Raw genomic sequence first — 18,886 nt, 5'->3', positions numbered from 1 at the left:
GTTAACTGTGAGTTTTTCCTATGTGGACTTTGTCATGTTGAGGAAGTTCTCTTTTAGTCCTGATTATTGAGGTTTTTTTAAATCATGAAAGGATGTTAGACTTTGTCAAATCCCTTTTCTGCATCTATTGAAATTATCACATTTCCCTTCATCCTATAAATATGTATATATTAATTTTTGTGTGTCATGCCACCCTTGTATTCCTGTGATAAATCTCTATGATAAATGATCACATGGCCATCATATACAATCCTTTTAATATGATGCTGGATTTATTTTGCTTGTGTTTTCTTGAGGATTTTTGCCTCTGTTGTTGTTGTTGTTTTTGAGATGGAGTCTCACTCTGTTGCTCAGGTTGGAGTGCAGTGGTGTGATCTTGGCTCATTGCAACCTCCACATCCCAGGTTCAGGCAATTCTCCCTGCCTCAGCCTCCTGAGTAGCTGGGATTACAGGCACCCACCACCACACCCGGCTAATTTTTGTTGTATTTTTTAGTAGAGACAGGGTTTCGCCTGTTGGCCAGGCTAGTCTTGAACTCCTGACCTCAGGTGATCCGCCTGCCTCAGCCTCCCAATGTGCTGGGATTATAAGTGTGAGCCATGTGCCCAGCCTTGCCTCTGTTTCTATCAGGTTTATTGGTTTGTAGTTTTCTTTTCCCATGATGTCCTTGTCTCCTCAGAGAATGGTTATGAAGCGCTCCTTCCTCTTCGGTCTTTTGACAAGTTTGAAAAGGATTGGCAGTCATTCTTTTTTAAATATGTAGTAGAGTTTGCCAGCAAAGCCACCTTGTCCTTGGATTTTTGTTGGGGAAAGCTCTTTTGATTACTAATTTAATCCTTCGTTTTAGCTCTATTCGGATGTTCTATTTCTCCCTGAATCAGTCTGGTACTTACGTGTTTCAAGGAATTTGTTCACATCATCCTCATTATTTAATTTGTTGGTATGCAACTGTTCATGGATTGACCCTTTTATCATTACATAATGTCCTTCTTTGTCCCTCACAACAATTTTTGTCTGAAAACCTATTTTGTCAGAAATTAGTATGGCCACTCCAGCTCTTTTTGCTTCTTTTTATTTTCAAGGTATTTCTCTTTAAATATAAACAGATTCTTACATGGACATTATATGCTTGGATTATGGTTTTTGTTGTTGTTGTTGTTTTTAATCTATTAAGCCAATCTTTGTCTTTTAATTGTTGAGTTTAATCCATTTACATTTAAGGTGATTGTTGATTAGGAAGGACTTCTGCTAGTTTGCCATTTCTTTTCTCTGTGTCTTACATATGTTTTGTTCTTCTGTTACTGCCTCCTTTTTGTTAAATAGACATTTTTCCAGTGTGCCATTTTAATTCCCTTGTGGTTTCTTTTGTTGGCCAGGCTGGTCTTGAACTCCTGGCCTCAAGCAATCTGCCAACTTCGCCCTCCCAAAGTGCTGGAATTACAGGTGTGAGCCACCATGCCTGGCCTCTCTCTCTAGTTTTTGAAGGACAGTTTTGCCAGATATAAATTTCTTGGTTGACAGTTTTTTTTTTTTTTCCTTTCAGCTCATTAAATATGTCATCCCACTGCCTGCTGGCCTCCATGGTTTCTGAGGAAAAAAATTAACTATTAATCTTACTGAGGCTCCATCATACATGATAAGTTGCTTCTCTCTTGTTGCTTTCAAAATCTCTCTCTCTCTCTCTCTCTCTCTCTCTCTCTCTCTCTCTCTCTCTCTCTCTCTCTCTTTCTGAACAGAGTCTCTCTATTGCCCAGGCTGGGAGGTAGGCACAATCTTGACTCACTGCAATCTTCACCTTCCCAGTTCAAGTGATTCTCTTGCCTCAACCTCCTGAGTAACTGGGGTTACAGGTGCCTGCTGCCATGGCTGGCTAATTTTTGTATTTTTAGTAGAGACAAGTTTTCACCATGTTGGTCAGCCTGGTCTTGAACTGCTGACCTCAGATGACTCACCCGCCTTGACCTCCCAAAGTGCTGGGCTTACAAATGTGAGCCACTGTGCCTGGCCAGTCTTTGTCTTTAGACAGCTTGATTATGGTGTGTCAGTGTCGATGTCTTTGAATCTATCTTACTTGGAGTTTGTTGAATTTCTTAGACGTGTAATGTTTTTCATCAAATTTGAAGTGTTTTTTTTTTTAACCGTTATTTCTTCAAATATTCTTTCTTACCTGTTCTCTTTCCTTTTGGGACTCTCATTATGCAAAAGTTGGTACATCTGATGGTATCCCACAGGTCTCTTAGGCGCTGCTCAGTTTTCTTCAGTGGTTTTCTTTCTGCTGCTCAGATAGGGTACTATGAAATGATGTATCTTCAATTTCTCTGATTCTTTCTTAAGCCTGTTCATATCTGCTGTTGAGATCCTCTAATAAGCTTTTCATTTCAGCTATTATGCTTTCAACACATAATTTCTATCACTTTTTTAATAACTTCTCCTTACTGATATCCTCTGTTTGGTGAGACGTCGTTCTCACAAATTACTTTAGCTCTTTGAAGACACTAAATAGAGCTTATGTGACGTCTTTTTCTAGTGAATCCAATATCTGGGCTTCTTCAGGAATATTTTTTTATAGTTGCTTTTTCCTGTCTATGAGGTACACTTTTATATTCTTTGTAAGCCTTGTAAATTTGTGTTGAAAACTGTAGATTTTTAATAAGTGACAGTTCTGGAAATCAGACTCTCCCCTCTCCCCAGGATGTTTTTGTAGCTACTGTGGTTTGCTTAGTAACTATTCTTCGTCTTTTGTGGCCCCTGATGTCTCTGTTCCAGTAGCTTAGTGGGCAGCATGTGATTGGACGTGGATTCTTAAATGTCTGGAATAAAAACTAAAACTTGTTTTTGCAGATGGGCTCTATGTGTGTCTTGGGGCCACCTTCAGCATCAGCCAGGCTGGTCAAACCTCTGTCTTACCAACTCCTGTTCGCAGAATCTGAAGGTCAGCCAGAAAAGTGACTTTTGGGACTTCTCCGGCCTTTCCCAGCATGTGCACACCCCACCATGTGCGTGCCCTTCCAGATTCCCAGGAATTTGTTGGAACTTTTTCAAGCCCTTATTTCCCAAATCATCTCATTCCCCAGCCTTCCATCCCAAGCTTTTCGTTAGCCTATGGTCCCAACTCTCATCCATTGCCTCAGGCAGCAGTAGCTAAAACACTTAACTATAAACGTTTTCTGACAAAAACTGCCCAGGCGGGGATTTCCAAGTTACAGGAGATGAAGGCAGGCCCTTTGAGCCATCTTCCCCGGAGCCACAATCATTATGATCCCTAGTGAATGAGGCCTGTGCGTCTCCTTCCAGTGCTGGTGCTGGTAGCGGGAATGCAGGCTGCTACTCTCAAGACCTCCGCGGAGCGGGGTGCAGGGCATGGGAAACGGCCAAAGCCGTTCGTTGTTATTGTTACCGAGACTCAGCTGTTCTCTCTCAGTGTCCCACGGTTGTTGCAAGCTTTCGGTTAGTTTCCGGAGTTCCAAAAAAGTTGACTCTTGACGGTTTTTTCCCGCGTTTTTGACTGTGTTAAGGTGGGGACGGACTCCCGGAGCTCCCTACCCTGCGGTGTCTCCGCCTCACAGAACGCCGAGTAGGGTCCCCTTCGTGCTCCGACGTGGCTGGTCCGCGGCGCACAAACTGAACGGGGGCTGCGCGTCTCCCTCCAGACATCGCCACGGCCTTACTGGTCGGCGGGGTCCGTCCTGAAACATCCGGCTCTTTTCAGTTTGCATCGATTTGTCAGAACTCCGTGGGACACTTGTTCCAGGCCCGTAGTCGGAGAACACCCGGCTGTTCTCTTGGCGATGACTCAAGGCCAGGTCGCCACTGGGCCGGGGCCCCGGACGCCTGAGGCGCCCCCGCGGGAACCAGGCGCAGACGCGGGGCCTCCGGAGGAGCGGGAACGGGGGCGGGGCGGGCGGAGGGGCCGCGGTTCAGAGCCGGCCCAGCGCCTGGATCCCCGCGGGCGGACGCGCTCCCCAGCTCAGCTCTCGCGGCCCTAACGCGCTCCGTTCCTCTTGCAGGCGCGGCCTCCTGAGCCCGGCGGGAGCCCCTGCGTCCGTCCGGTCCCGCGCATGGAGCCATGGCCCTGCTCCCCGGGCACGCGGAGCCCCCTGGCGGCGGCGCTGTGGGCGGCGGGGCGCGCGCCCGGCACGTCATCATCAACGTGGGCGGCTGCCGCGTGCGCCTGGCCTGGGCCGCGCTTGCGCGGTGCCCCCTCGCGCGCCTGGAGCGCCTGCGCGCCTGCCGCGGCCACGACGAGCTGCTGCGCGTGTGCGACGACTACGACGTGAGCCGCGACGAGTTCTTCTTCGACCGCAGCCCGTGCGCCTTCCGCGCCATCGTGGCGCTGCTGCGCGCGGGGAAGCTGCGGCTGCTGCGGGGCCCGTGCGCGCTGGCCTTCCGCGACGAGCTGGCCTACTGGGGCATCGACGAGGCGCGCCTGGAGCGCTGCTGCCTGCGCCGCCTGCGCCGCCGCGAGGAGGAGGCGGCCGAGGCGCGCGCGGAGCCCGCCGAGCGCGGGGCGCAGGGGAGCCCGGCGCGCGCCCTGGGGCCCCGGGGGCGGCTGCAGCGCGGCCGGCGGCGCCTGCGCGACGTGGTGGACGACCCGCACTCGGGGCTGGCGGGCAAGCTCTTCGCCTGCGTGTCCGTGTCCTTTGTGGCCGTCACGGCCGTGGGCCTCTGCCTGAGCACCATGCCGGACATCCGCGCCGAGGAGGAGCGGGTGAGCACGGGGCGGGGCTGGGGCGGGGCTGCGGGTTAGGGAAGCGGGAGGAGGGCTGAGCTGGAGGCACCGGGGCAGAGGGAGCCCCAGTGGTGGTGGTCTTGGCAAACCCCACCCCCCAGCGGGAGACAGCAGAGGCTCCAAGTTACATTGGGTTTCAGGACGCAGCATCGGTCCACAGGCCTCCGCCGGAAACTGCTCTGCTCGTCAGGCCCTCAACGTTTGGACAACGTGGAGCTAAAATTTTGGGTGTCCGGGGCCTAGAGAATTGTGTGACATTTGGTCATTGTGCACCAAGGAGACCCAACCACATTGTTCCAGGGCCGGAGGACAGTGCCAGGGCCAGGCAGGCTTCTGGCTATGGAACTGAGGTCTGGGTGCCGAGGTCTGGGTGCTGACAGGTCTGGGTGCCAAGGTCTGGGTGCCGAGAGGTCTGCATGCCAGAGGGTCTGGGTGCTGACAGGTCTGGGTGCTGACAGGTCTGGGTGCTGGGAGGTCTGGGTGCCGAGAGGTCTGCGTGCCAGAGGGTCTGGGTGCTGACAGGTCTGGGTGCTGGGAGGTCTGGATGCCAAGGTCTGGGTGCTGGGAGGTCTGGGTGCTGTGTTATAGGGTCCAGCCCTACTGGGTCTAGAGGGTATTCTCTACCGGTGTGGAAACGAGAGAGTGTAGAAATAAAAGACACAAGACACTGAAATAAAGAGGTCAAAAGTTTGGGCCCAGGGGTCCACTACCACCTATGGCACGGAGTCCGGTAGTGGCCCCAAGGGCCTGGACACTCTGACTTTTATCGGTACAAAGTAGGGGGCAGGGAGAATAGGGTGAGTTCAAGCAAATCACATGTCTAAGGAACAAAGGGGCCGAGACTTGCAAGTAGCTGAACAAGGGGCCCAAGGCTTTCAAGTGGCCGATGCGTCAGTGCTGTGTGCTGTGCTTGCCCAGTAAGAACAAAGGCGTCAAAAATAATGCTGCCTCTTACCACCTTCAAAAGGGGAGCCAGGTGCACAAGGAGGGAGTGAAGGCAGACACTGGCCTATATAGCGCAGCACCGCAGAGACAGTTAACCCCCCGGGTAGCCGCGGGATGGGCTGGCTGATACCAGTCCTTCCACAAGAGCTCAGGGGAGTGGAGTGTTCTCTGACTTGCTCAAGGACAGGGAACGTTCCCTTGCAAGGTCTGCTGAGTAGCGGGTGCTTCCCCGAGCACTGGCGCTACTGCAGAGATTTTAGATGCCCTCCAGCAACCCTTATGCAGGTGTGACAGAGGGCTGGCTTTCGGCATTCGCCACCAGTCAGTGTTCCACAGGTATTAATGCTCTTGCCTCCTGGCCACATCCCATAGCCTCCCTCATCGGTCCCTAACCACAGCGACCTGAAGTTCCTAAGTGAGTGTGCATAAAGTACAAGAAGGCTTTAATCAAGGCTCGGTATTCAGTAAGACTAGTATCTCATCAGTCATGATACTGATTCCTAACTAGAGTCTTTTTTCTATATTCTGTTTATCAGACAGGAGCTGGCTGAGGCTTCAGTCTCCTGCTTCGGCACTTATGAGACTTTCCTCCCACCCTGGGAGGTCTGGGTGCTGAGAGGTCTGGGTGCTGAGGTCTGGGTGCTGAGAGGTCTGGGTGCTGAGGTCTGGGTGCTGAGGTCTGGGTGCTAAGAGGTCTGGGTGCTAAGAGGTCTGGGTGCTGAGGTCTAGGTGCTAAGAGGTCTGGGTGCTAAGAGGTCTAGGTGCTGAGGTCTGGGTGCTGAGAGGTCTGGGTGCTGAGGTCTGGGTGCTGAGAGGTCAGGGTGCTGAGGTCTGGGTGCTGAGGTCTGGGTGTGGATCTTCCTGCCCTTCTCCTGGACTTCTTAACCCATCCATCCTGTCCCCACTAACCTGAGAAGGCCTGTGCAGAGTGTGTGTCATTGTGGATCAACCTCTGTTACCATGAGGAGGCAAGACAAGGTGAAAGCTTGCCAGTGTGTGTCGTGGAACGTTCTGGAAGTGTCTGGGGAAGGACCGTGAGTACCAAGCCCTAGGCCTGGGGGTTTGTGTTGTCGGTGTGGTGGGATTCCTGGACAAGGGGCCATGACGTAGCTGGGTATTGCTCTGGAAAAGTCTCCCTGCATTTTCTGATGGCCACACCAGGAGGCAGAGCACCCCACCAGGGTGGGGCTTGGGCACCCCTCCCTTCGGCACTGGCCTCCCTGGACTGCATGGAGGCCCCTGCACCCCTAACGGGGCAGAGCGCCCACCTTTAGCACCGCAGAGCCTGTGGCTGCCTGGGGGACACCTTGTCATTGAAAGGCACAGCAAGGAGCTGAACTGACCCAAGCCCGTGGCCCCAGTGCACATTTGAGGTCAGCGTAGATTTGGAAGCCGCTTGCTGCAGTCTGGTTGTCTGGCGTCCGGGCTGCCTTCCCTGGTCATCCTCATAAGGTCCAGGTCCTGGTTATGCTTCCAAAAGGTGCCCAAGTGTTTGGATATCCTCGGTCGGATGTCCAGGAGGAAAATTCATTTGTGTCACGTTAGAGAATCTGAGAAGTTTGGGCTCTACCAGCTACAGAAGTCACCCCAGGAACACCAGCCCTAGCCTGTGCTGTGAACCCCAAAACCCCAGATCCTCTCAGGGACGACCCCGGGCTCTGTGGCACCCAGCCCTTCACACCTCCTGATGCACGTCCCTAAATCGGTTGTCCAGTTAAGAAGCAGTCGCCCTCTGTGTGGGGCCTGGTGACACGTGTCCGAGTGTTGCAGCTGCCGCAGCTGACCAAATAAAGGTCTCTTTCGGAAGTGATTGTTGTGTGGGTGAAGAGCCGAGCAAGATGGTTCTTACCCCCGTCCTAAGGGAATATTTCACAGCGTGAGAATTGACGTTAGTGACATCACAAAACCAGAAGCCAGGGCGCTTCCGAGCGTCCAGCTAGGGGCTAGTTAAGGACGTCACCTCCTGTCCACTTGATTGATGGGATGTGGGGAACAGTAAAATGTTGGTGATTCCCACGAAAATCGCTCAGCCTCGCTTATAATTAAATACATGCTGAATCCCAGACAGTGCAAGCCCCTGCCCAGCTCAGGCCTCAGACGAGCTGAGTCGCTGGCCGACCGTCCCAAGCCAGCCACTGAGGGTGGGCGGTGGGACCCTAACTCAGTGCTCCCTGGAGAGCACACTGGTGCGAGCGCTTCGGTGCTGTTTGCCAGAACACCAGTTCTTGAGAAATGGGAGCCGGTGCTACTGACGAAATGTGAGCTCTCTGATGAGATCAGGTCCAGCTGCCACACAGGGTTGGCTTCTGCGGGGTTTCCTGCACGCACCGTGCTGTCCGAGGTGCAGGAGTGGGGGTGCAGGAGCCGTGAGCACCCTACACACAGCTCTGCAGACACTGGGGAGACCCCAAGCCAGAGTCTAGCCAGGACGGCCTCCCAGGGTCTCCTGGGTGCCTCAGAGAATTCGGGAAGCCCAGGGCACAGGTTGGATTCAGTGCCTGCCCCCTGCTGAGTCCCCTGCCCCTGGGCTGTGGCGAAATGCCTGGCCCACTGCAGACAGTGGGTGCTGAAGAAATAGGAAATGGTGTCACTGCCTCCTGGGAGGAAAAAGGCTTATATTCCATCCACCCTCCTTTCTTTATTTTGGCAAACTATGCAGAAAAGTTGCCATTCTAACCCATTTTAAGCTCCCAGTTGAGTGGCACTAAGCCGTTCGCTGCTGTCGGCAGCCGCCATGCCAACATCTTCAGGACTTTTCCATCGTCCCAAACTGAAGCTCTGTCCCCACGAAACCGGACTCCCCACCCCAGCCCTGGCACCCCCGTCTGCTGCTGTGTCCAGGACTCTGAGGACTCCAGGGACCTCCTGGAAGTGGAATCACAGTCTGTCCTTCTGTGACCGGCTTATTAAGGTTCATCCACGTGGTAGCTCACGTCCAGGTTTCCTGACTTCTTGTGGCCGAATAATATTCCCTTGCACAGATGCACCTCTCGGCCCTTCCTCTGCCTTCCACCGGAGACTTTGTGGTTTGCGCCTGGTGGGCAGAGCTGCAGACGGCCTCAGCCCAGGGCACCAGAGCCCACAGTCCTGAAGTAGCAGTAATGTTAGTAATGTTAGACCTGGTTAGCAGGGACATCTGGCTAAAGAGGAAGCTGTTAGACATGGGCATGAAGCCGGATGCTGTGATCGCACCTGCACCTCCACCACCTCGGGAGGCTGAGGCCGGAGGAGCACAGCAGGGTAGTTGGAGGCCAGCCCGAGCAACACGGGAGACCCCATTGCTACAGAAGCGTAGCCAAGTGCAGTGGTGTGTGCCTGTGGTCCCAGCTACTCGGGAGGCTGAGGTGGGGGGATTGCTTGAGCCCAGGGATTCAAGGCCGCGGTGAACCACGATTGTGCCAACGCGCTTCAGCCTGGGTGACAGACCAGACCCTGCCTTAAAAAACAACAAATGTGGGCATTGCTGAGCAAACCTGCTGGGAGCACACCTGCTGGGAGCACACCTGCTGGGGACACCTGCTGGGAGCACACCTCCTGGGAGCACACCTGCTGGGAGCACACCTGCTGGGGACACCTGCTGGGAGCACACCTGCTGGGAGCACACCTGCTGGGGACACCTGCTGGGAGCACACCTGCTGGGAGCACACCTGCTGGGGACACCTGCTGGGAGCACACCTGCTGGGAGCACAGCCCACAGTCATCCTGCGTGCTCCCTGTTGCTACAAAACAAACCGCTTAGCGTCAGACAACAGCTTCATTCTCTGACAGCTCTGGTGGGCGGAAGTCCACGGTGGGGGTCCTGGGGTGAAAACAGGGCGTGGCAGGGCCGGCTCCTTCTGGAGGCTCCAAGGGAGCCGTTTTCTGCCTGTTTAGCTCATGGGGGCCGTGGGCGCGTGGCCCCTTCCCCTGCCTCCAGAAGCAGGACTCTGTCCTCTGCTTCCCTGTGCGCCTCCTCTCACCTCCAGCACCCGCTCCTGTGGGGACCTCCTGAGGACCCTAAGCCCGCCGGCCACCCAGGACCATCTCCCATCTCAAGGCCCTTGGCTCAGTCCCACTTGCACCTGCAGAGCCCCTCCTGCCTGTGAGGTGATGCATTCACGGGTCACGGGCACCAGAGCGTGGACCTCTCTAGGGCCATTATCCAGCCTACCACGGTCGTGAAAGCACTCAAGCCTGAGCTCTGTGCTGCAGCCCCAGGCTGAGGGCTGCTGGGTTTGCCGTGCATCCCGCATTGGCAACCACGTTTGCCCATCAGCTCCTGATGTGCCCGACGCACATCTGCCATCCTCCCTGACACCTGGGAGTCGCCAGGGTCCAAGCGCCCGGAGGAGGGGGCACGCGTGCCACAGCTCGGTGCTGCCGTCCGGGGCTGGAGGAAGCCTAGGCGTGTTTGCACGCAGCCCTTCCGAGTCCTGAAGCCACGTTGTCTCATTGCCCCACGGCGCCCAGCTCCTGGTGGCTCTGTGAGGCTGCGAAGCCCGGTGCTGGCGCGACCCAGCTTTTCAGGCTGCTTTATAGCGTGGTGTAGACGTTTAAATCCAGGCTGTAGGGACAGAATGGGCCTGAGATCAGAGCTGGAGTGGGAGTTGTCACCTGTTCCCAGCTGGCCGAGGCTGAGCCAGGCAGGACCTCCCACCTCCGGCCCCAGCCATGCACTTCCCGTTGCCCTTGTGGGGCCTCCAGAGAGTCTGTGGCCTCTGGGAGTTTAGGCCGTGGACGGCTGTTGGAGGAGGCCACGCCACCTCTCTGCTCCCAGAGGAGGCCCCCCACGCCGCAGGTGCCCCGTGAACGTATGGACGGGATCGCGGGCTTCAGCTGCCATCGGCCCTAATGGCTGCGGGATAATTGGCAGGGAGCAGTGTCTCGTGAGAAACGTGTGTCTGGGGTGGAATTAGGTGAAGATTGTAGCGATGTGGTGTGGTTTGGTGTCTCGTGGGCTCTGTCGGCTTCCTGCCAGTGGATGTGGTCTGGTGACACGCACCTTGAGGATCTGAGCGCTGTGGGGAGATGGGCACCGGCGGCGGCGTCTGTGCCCACAGAGCTGCATGCTCCGTCTGTGCCGGGGGCTGCCGTGCGGCCTGGATGGTGCGAGCACCCGCGGGCTGGCTGGAGACCAGAACAGGCTGTGCGTCCTCCCGCTGGAGACCCGCCATCTGTGGAGGTTTGTGGCTGGAGGTTGTTTTTCAAAATCTGTTGCTTCCTTGTACATTCAGGCTGATTTTTGGCTCTGTGAATTGATTTTTTCTTTTAAACTCACATAATTAAATTAAGACCAATATAATTAGTTATAGATTTCATGACTGGGATTTGAAGCACTGAACTGACTGAGAACATTTTTGCAACAACTTTAAAAGCTGGTGGCCAAGTTTCTTCTGCATGTGGGCAGACATCGCAGATGCCAAGCTGTGTTGATCAGGGTTCTCTGGAGGTGCAGGATGAAAGCCGTGGCCTAGAAAGCGGCTGATTGGCAGGCGTCGGCTCACCCGGTCCGGGAGGCTGGGAGGCCCCACGCTGCAGTCAGCACACAGGACCAGCAGAGCCCAGGTCTGAGCTCCAACCCAAAGACCAGCACCGGGAGACCCAGAAGAGCTGTGGTTTCCGTCGAGCCTGAGGCGGAAGAAAGGTCCCAGCCTGCGGCCAGGCAGGAGGAGTCCCCTGCACTGGGGAGGGTCAGGCGCAGGCCTCCGGGGTCCGCTGTTGGGGTGTCTGTCCCCCTGCACCTGCGTGAGGCTGAGCCCTGCAAGCTGACAGATCGTACTTCCCGGCAGCACAAAACGTGCTCACATCTGTTACATCCTGTCCTCTGGGGGACCCTTGGCGCCCTGACCGGCCACGTGGCAAGGGCAGGATGGGGGCATGGCAAGTCCTCGCCTGACCCTACAGCTGCCAGCAGAGTTGTCCCGGGCCTGAGCACCGGGTGGCAGGTTCTGCATTCAGAGCTGATTTCTTCAGAAAGAGCAGACGCAGCTGCACGGGGCCGCAGCCCCTTCCCGTCTGTGAGGTATAACAAGGGCTGCGTTAGGGCCACAGCAGATCCAAACCTGGGGATCTCGGTGAGCGTCCGACGCCCCGTCTTGCAGCAGCGTCCAAGTGGGAAGCGCAGGACCAGCCCGTGGCCCTCCCACATTCCAGGAACCTCCCATGGGTGCCATCCGTGTCCACCCAGGGGCAGGAGAGGGTGGGGCAGGCAGCCCCTGTGATGCCCTGGTGGAGCCCCTGCATCCTTCTGCATCCCATCAGCCTGGACACCTGCAGCACAGAGGGGTGGGCAGCACCGTCCTAGCCTAGAGGCCACAGGCCCAGGCCACACCGTGACTGTTCTTTACCAGGGAGGGCTCAGGCCACATCGTGGCTATTCTTTACCAGGGAGGGCCCAGGCCACACCGTGGCTGTTCTTTACCAGGGACAGACCCCCGCTGGCGCCGGGCGGGGACCCGCAGCAGGTGTGTCACGGGGCTGCAGGGTGCCGCTGGGCCGAGCTCCGGGAGGCGGGCAGGGCCCAGTGATGGCAGCGCTCCTGCACGTGTGGCCGGCTGCCTACCCTGGCAGCCCTCAGCGCCCCGTCAAGGGATCAGAGACACTGAGGAAGCTCGAGGAGGCCTGGAAGCAGCAGGACCTGGATGCCCACCGGGCAGGGAGGAAGATTAAAGTGCTGCGTTTTCTGCTCTGCTTCCTGCAGATTTGATGGGAAATGGGAGATTTGTGTTTGGGATTATCACTTTAGTCTGACACACACACACAGAAACCCTCAAATCCCTGATATAAGCACTTCCCACTCTGCCGCCTCTGCTGGAGTACAGTGGTGCGATCACGGCTCACTGCAGCCTCCACCTCCCAGGTTTAAGCAGTGCTCCTGCCTCAACCTCCCAAGTAGCTGGGACTACAGGCCTGCCACCATACCCGGCTAAGTTTTTGTATTTTTAGTAGAGACGGGGTTTCACCACGGTGGCCAGGCTGGTCTTGAACTCCTGACCTCAAACAGTCCACCCGCCTCAGCCTCCCAGAGTGCTGGGATTACAGGCGTGAGCTATTGCACCTGGCCAGTTCTTTGTCCATAAAATCCCTCCCAGGTCCCCGGTCTCTTCTCGCCACCATATGAGGCACAGTCGAGAGCTGGCTCAGTTCTCAGACCCTGAGTGTGACGCGCGCTCCCTCCCAGCTCTGGCTGAGACAGCAACAGGGCTTGAAACATTCTGTTCTGAGCCTCGGTTTCCTCATCAACCACATGCAGATTCTTCAGAGCTGTTGAGATTAAGTTGAATGTGTGTGTTGCTTGGACGGCGCTCGGCACACAGAATCAGACAGCGAGGTCTCTCTCCCCTTTCGCAAACCAGGAAACCGAAGCCTTGTGTGGCCCCGTGTGTGGCAGCCATGGGAGGGCTCTGTGGGGTGGGGTGCCCTCCATGGGCTGCCCTCCTCTGATGACAGCAGGAGTTGTTGGTCTGCAGAGACAGCCGGGAGGCTCACAAAGGGATCCGCTAGGAAGAAGCCACGCAGCTCTGTGGGGGGGGCCTGGGTGGAGGAGGGGTGCAGGGCAGGCCAGGGTGGTTTTGGGAAAGGCAGCACCCTGGCGGGAGAAAGGGAATGCGTGTTCTTGCTTTGTGGTCCCAGGCTTGAGGGTGTGGCCCTGGCTGGGGACTGTCCTCTCTGCTCAGTATTTCCCACCTCCATCTGGATCACTCAGGAGACTCTGTTTCCTCTTCCTGGACTCTCCTGGGCTGTTCTGTTCACTCCCGTTCCCCCGTCAGTCCAACACCACAGAGCACAGACGGCCCCGGGGGCTCCCCTCAGTCCAACACCACGGAGCACGGACGGCCCCGGGGGCTCCCTCAGTCCAATAGCACGGAGCACGGACGGCCCCGGGGGCTCCCCTCAGTCCAACAGCACGGAGCACGGACGGCCCCGGGGGCTCCCCTCAGTCCAACAGCACGGAGCACGGACGGCCCCGGGGGCTCCCCTCAGTCCAACAGCACGGAGCACGGACGGCCCCGGGGGCTCCCCTCAGTCCAACACCACGGAGCACGGACGGCCCCGGGGGCTCCCCTCAGTCCAACACCACGGAGCACGGACGGCCCCGGGGGCTCCGCTCAGTCCAACACCACGGAGCACGGACGGCCCCGGGGGCTCCCCTCAGTCCAACACCACGGAGCACGGACGGCCCCGGGGGCTCCCCTCAGTCCAATGCTGCTGTGCAGTAATCCAGATGCGCACCTTCAGTCTTCATGCAAAGGACTGCAGAGCTGCTTTGACACAGCTTGTTCCCTGACAAGGATTTAATATTCTTTGCTTTTCTGTCTTCATCTAGCTGCAAGAGGCCTTTTCTGTAGATGATTGAAAAGAATAAACCCCAATTCACTTCAAACTGTTAGAAACTCACAGTAAACTGAGTCAGTAAGGATTTTCTCTCAGGTACTTAGGGAGTGAAAGGATAAAGTCTGCCGAGTCGCTGCTGAACAAGTGACCCCATCGGTGAGGCCGTGTCCCTCCAGGGTCGGCTCCAGGCTCTTGGTGGCCGCGGCTGTTTGCCCAGTGGGTGGGTTGGTGGAGGAGAGGAAGCGTCCAGGAAATACACAGGCAGCAGCAAAGGGACGCAGGAGGCTGAGGATTTGACTAGACGCTAAATAGACCTCAGACCCCAACAGGGAAATCCACGAGCTGCGAGGTCCCTGCACGCTGGGCTGCTCCCCATCAGCGACCAGGCAGGGCTGGCTGCCTGCTGTCTCAGGGACAAGTGCACCCGGCCCTTCCTGACCTCCCTGCTCTCACACCCCTGCCCCCCACCAAGAGGCACAGCACTCAGAATCAGCCTTGTTCCTGGCAGGCTGAAGCCGTGGAATCTTCTGTGAACTGAGAACAGAGGCCCAGGAGCACCCACGCCAGTGTCTCTGGAGCCTCGGGGTAACAGGTGCAGCTGCAGCCGTGGTTACTGGGGAAATGTGGCTGGGTCCTTCTGTTTACTGGCAATAGGAAATAGAAGCAGGTCGGTGCCAGGGCGGACACCATGTCAGAGGGGACCTCGCCTTCTGAGAAGGGCTCCCAGCCCAGTTAGTTTCCCGAAGGCGACCAGTCGCGATCTCTGTGCCTGCCCAGCCTGCCCCCACTCCATCCTCTGCTGCCCTTGCCTACCGGGCTGCACGCCCACTCTGCCTGGCACCTGGGTTCCCGCGGCTGCGTCCTGAGACTGTCGTCAGATGGCTGTCCCCATACTGTCCGTCCCACATTGCTGTTCCCAATGGCACTGGGGCTGCCGTGTGGTGTGGACGTGCCCGTCCTCCATCGTGGTTCCCGATGGCCCTGCTCCTGCCATGTGGTGTAGACGCGCCTGTCCCGCGCCGTGGTTCCCGATGGCCCTGCTCCTGCCGTGTGGTGTGGACGCGCCCGTCCCGCGCCGTGGTTCCCGATGGCCCTGTTCCTGCCGTGTGGTGTGGACGCGCCCGTCCCGCACTGTGGTTCCCGATGGCCCTGCTCCTGCCGTGTGGTGTGGACGTGCCAGGAAATGTGTAACTGCCTGGGAGGAAAAGCTGAACCCTCATTTGTCCCATTCCACATGGAGAGCCATAGGGAGGGTGCTGAGACTGCCTTGCTGTTCTTTTCCTATTTACCGTATTTTCTAGTTGAGACTTCACTGTACATCCTGCCTGGGGACCGGCTTCTTCACAGCAGCAGGGAGGACGCTGGATGCACCAAATCTCCCAGGGCATCCCCGTGCTAGCTTCCTCCACTTGGCAATACCACAGTTTACTCGGCCTGCTCTCCTTCCATACAGAACATTTCCGTTCCTGATCGTTAGGGGTTTTTTGCTAGTAAAAATATTTGGACTGAGGCTGGAATGGGGAAGAAACCAGGTGGTGAGCCCAGCTCCTGCCTCTCCCACCTCTCTGGAGACCTGGATGTGGGGTCAGGCCCCTGGAGGGTGGTAGTGTGCCAGCTGCAGGAAGCATTGAGGGAGAACCTGCTCATGGAGCCCTCACCCTTCCCTGCCCAGGATGCCTGCAGCCAGACCTCCAGCCCCGTCTCTGGCGAAACTGAGCACCCCGAAGTGGAGAACGACATCAGCCAGTGCTCCGGGCTGACGCAGGCCAGCACTGTCTGCATTCACAGTGAACCCAGTGGTTGGTAAGCCCCACCCAGGCCGCAGAGCGTCCGTCCCATGCTAGTGCCCCCTCTCGAGGAAGGGAGGCGCATAGGGAAAGAGAGGAGCCTGTAAGAAGGATAGACATGGGCTTGGGGGAAACAGGAGTTATCAGGAATGCCAAGAGGGCCGAGCAGGGCTGCATCCATGAAACAAGAACAAGATGCCATGAAAAAGGAACCCAGGGTGAAGAGGAGTTCTCAGAAGCTAAAAATGGGATTGCCCTCATCAAAAAAGAAGTAGGACACACTTAGGAAAGAAGATACCACTCAAAGACAAAGATGAAAAGGCGGGGAAAAGATGCATCCCTGGGAGGTTAATCCAGAAGTCCCACGCCAGCTGACCAGGGTTCCAGAATGGTGAGACTGAGAAAGGGTGTCATGGCTCGGAGGGCGGCTCAGAATTCAAGACGGGATTATCCTGAAGGGGGCACGAATCCCCCACGCTGAATGGAAATGCACTCATGCCAAGGTTTCTCATCCTGAAACTTCAGGGAAAAATAGAACATTCTAAAAGCTTCCACGGTGAAAGGGAAGAAACGAAGTCCCACTCCCACCAAAGGCCGAACAGCACGGGGCCCCTGGGTGCTGCTGCGCGGCGATACTAGGCAGTTCTGGAGTGAAACCACAAAACTTCAGGAAGAACAAAACATCCTGTGATTCACACACCAATCCCTGTAATCCACACACCAATCCCTGTAATCCACAATATGAATGCACCAAAGAAAAATGCCAGCTGTTCATTTTAACAGATGTAGAAAAGGCAGTTGACTAAATTCATATTCGTTCATGATTTTTTTAAAACCACTTTCAGCAATTTAGAATAGACGGGAATTTCCTTATCCCAATGGGGAATATCTACCAGAAAACCCTGCAGCTAACAACGTTCATCGCAAAGACTGTTTTCCACTAAGACAGGGACCAACCCGAGGAGCCCGCTCCCCACTCGCGTTCAGCACTGTGTGTTGGAAGTCCTGGGCAGAGCAGTGGAGCAAGGAAGTAGGAGGCACACGACTGGGAAGGAAGAGAATAGGACTGTCTGTGTAGAACCCTAGGAAACCCACAGAAAAGCTTAGGAAAGATAAGAGTTTAACAAGTCACAGAATAGAAATCGATATTGCAAGATCTATATACTAGCAGTGAACAATTGGAATTCAAATTTTTTAAAGTTCATTAATAGCAACAAAAACCATGAAATGCTTACATCCAAGCCTCACAGCCTAGGTCTAGGGTCCATCTGTATGCTGAGAATTACAGAACACGATGAAGGAAATCAGCAGGCCTGCGGTGCCCACACACTGCGGACACGGTGTGCCTAAAGTGTCCGTCCTCCCCGTGATCCATCCCAGATTCAGTGAAGCCCATTCAAAATTCCATTTTCTGCAGATATTTACAAGCTGATTCCAGCATCTTTACGGAAAGCGCCAGGAACCATTTTGAAAAGAACCGGTTGGAACTCACACTGCCTACTGTCGGGATTTACTCTAAAGCATCACAGGACGGCACGTCTGGGGAAAGGACAGACGTGGGCTGTGGACACCGTCCGGAAACAGAGCCACACAAATGGGGCCAGCTGGCTTTTGGCAAAGTGAAAAGGCGGGACACCCAGAATCGTCTTTTCAACAAATGGGGCTACAATTGAAGTTTCGTATATATATATATATATTTTTTAAAGAAACAACCCATGCCTTACATTTTATACAAAAATTCAACTCGAGATGGACCATGGGCCTAAACATAAAACATAAAATTTAAAACTATAACACTTGTCAGAAGAAAACAGGAGACCACACTTGTAACGCGGAGTGAGGAAGGAGTTCTTAGACGCGGCATCAGACGGCGATTTGTGAAAGATGAAAACGGTTAGGCCGCACTTCATTCCAATCAAAAGCTTTCAGCCGAGGGAGGGGCTCAGGCCTGGAATCCTAACACTTGGGAGGCTGAGGCAGGAAGATCACTTCAGCCCAGGAGTTCAAGACCAGCCTGGGCAATACAGTGAGACCCCCATCTCTATTTTAAAAAATTCTTTTGACTTTTGTTCACAAAAGACTGTTAAGAGAATGAAAGACAAGCCTCAGACTGGGAGAGCACAGGACATTGCGGAGGAGCCGGGGGCTTCGGGGCAGAGTCGGAAGGTGCCCGGCCCTGGGACCCCACAGAAAACCCTGATTGTCCATTAAAACGCACAGAAAAGCCAAACAAAACCAGGGGGTGGGGGCAGTGTGGGCTTCAAAATGGATGAGCCAGGCTCAATGCAGACGTTTTCTTACCTGATTTTTGGCCAAGGAGACCAGAGGCATCAAATCTGATCAACCAGGGTCTGTTTTCTGGGTTGAAAGTTCTAGAAACGGTGCCCACCGACCGTCCCACCTGTGGCTATGCAGGCTGGCTCTTTCTAACCACGGTGGACCCGGGCCAGGCAGTTGCTGACCCTGTGGGTGCAGCTGCACTGGGTCCCTCCTTGTTGTGGGTGAGGGGCGCTCAGGACACACACACAGCCCGGGTGCTCCTGCCTCGCCAGTCCCCGAGCCTGGCCAGGGACACGGGATTCCTCAGAAGGGCTCTTGTGGAAGGGCAGCATCGCCCGGTGGTTAGAGCAGTGTGCTGGGGCCAGGCTGCCTGGCTTCAGTCTTGGGTGTGCAACCCAGTGACCTGCCCAGGGGACATGGGACGGGGACACACAAGGGACATGAGGGAGATGCCTGTGGGGACACGGGGACAGGGAGGGACATGGGAACAGGGACACAGGGACAGGGACATGGGGACATGAGGAAGGTGCCCGAGAGGACACAGGGAGGGGACATTGGGAGAGACATAAGGAGGGGACAAGAGGGAGATGATGATGGGGACATGGGGTCAGGGACACAGGGAAGGGACATGAGGGAGGCACCCGAGGGGACACGGGGACAAGAACATAGCGGACATGAGGTAGACGTCCGAGGGGACATGGGGAGAGGACACAGGAACAGAAACACTGAGACAGTGGAGGTGGAGGCTGGCTGCCCTGGGCGCAGAAGCCACGGGGCTGTTTCCAGGACGCCCTGGGCTGAGACGCCCCATGCTGGTTCCTCGAGGATCAC

At 55.8% G+C, this 18,886-nt stretch overlaps 1 protein-coding gene across 1 annotated transcript in view; it reads left to right on the top strand.

Annotated features, from left to right (window-relative positions):
• The first annotated feature begins 4,067 nt into the window (after positions 1–4,067).
• KCNG2 (potassium voltage-gated channel modifier subfamily G member 2) overlaps positions 4,068–18,886 on the top strand; it is a 28,903-nt gene continuing 14,084 nt past the window's right edge. Inside the window, exon 1 of the mRNA XM_021673011.2 lies at positions 4,068–4,709. Within this exon, the coding sequence (XP_021528686.2) occupies positions 4,068–4,709 (642 nt within the window). The remainder of the gene's footprint in view (positions 4,710–18,886) is intronic.

Source organism: Aotus nancymaae, unplaced genomic scaffold, assembly GCF_030222135.1.
Source record: "Aotus nancymaae isolate 86718 unplaced genomic scaffold, 86718_ANA_hifiasm-v0.15.2.pri h1tg000100l, whole genome shotgun sequence".
Lineage (NCBI taxonomy): Eukaryota > Metazoa > Chordata > Mammalia > Primates > Aotidae > Aotus > Aotus nancymaae.
The sequence above is the reverse complement of the archived record's forward strand: the minus strand, read 5'-3'. Positions and strand labels throughout refer to the sequence as shown.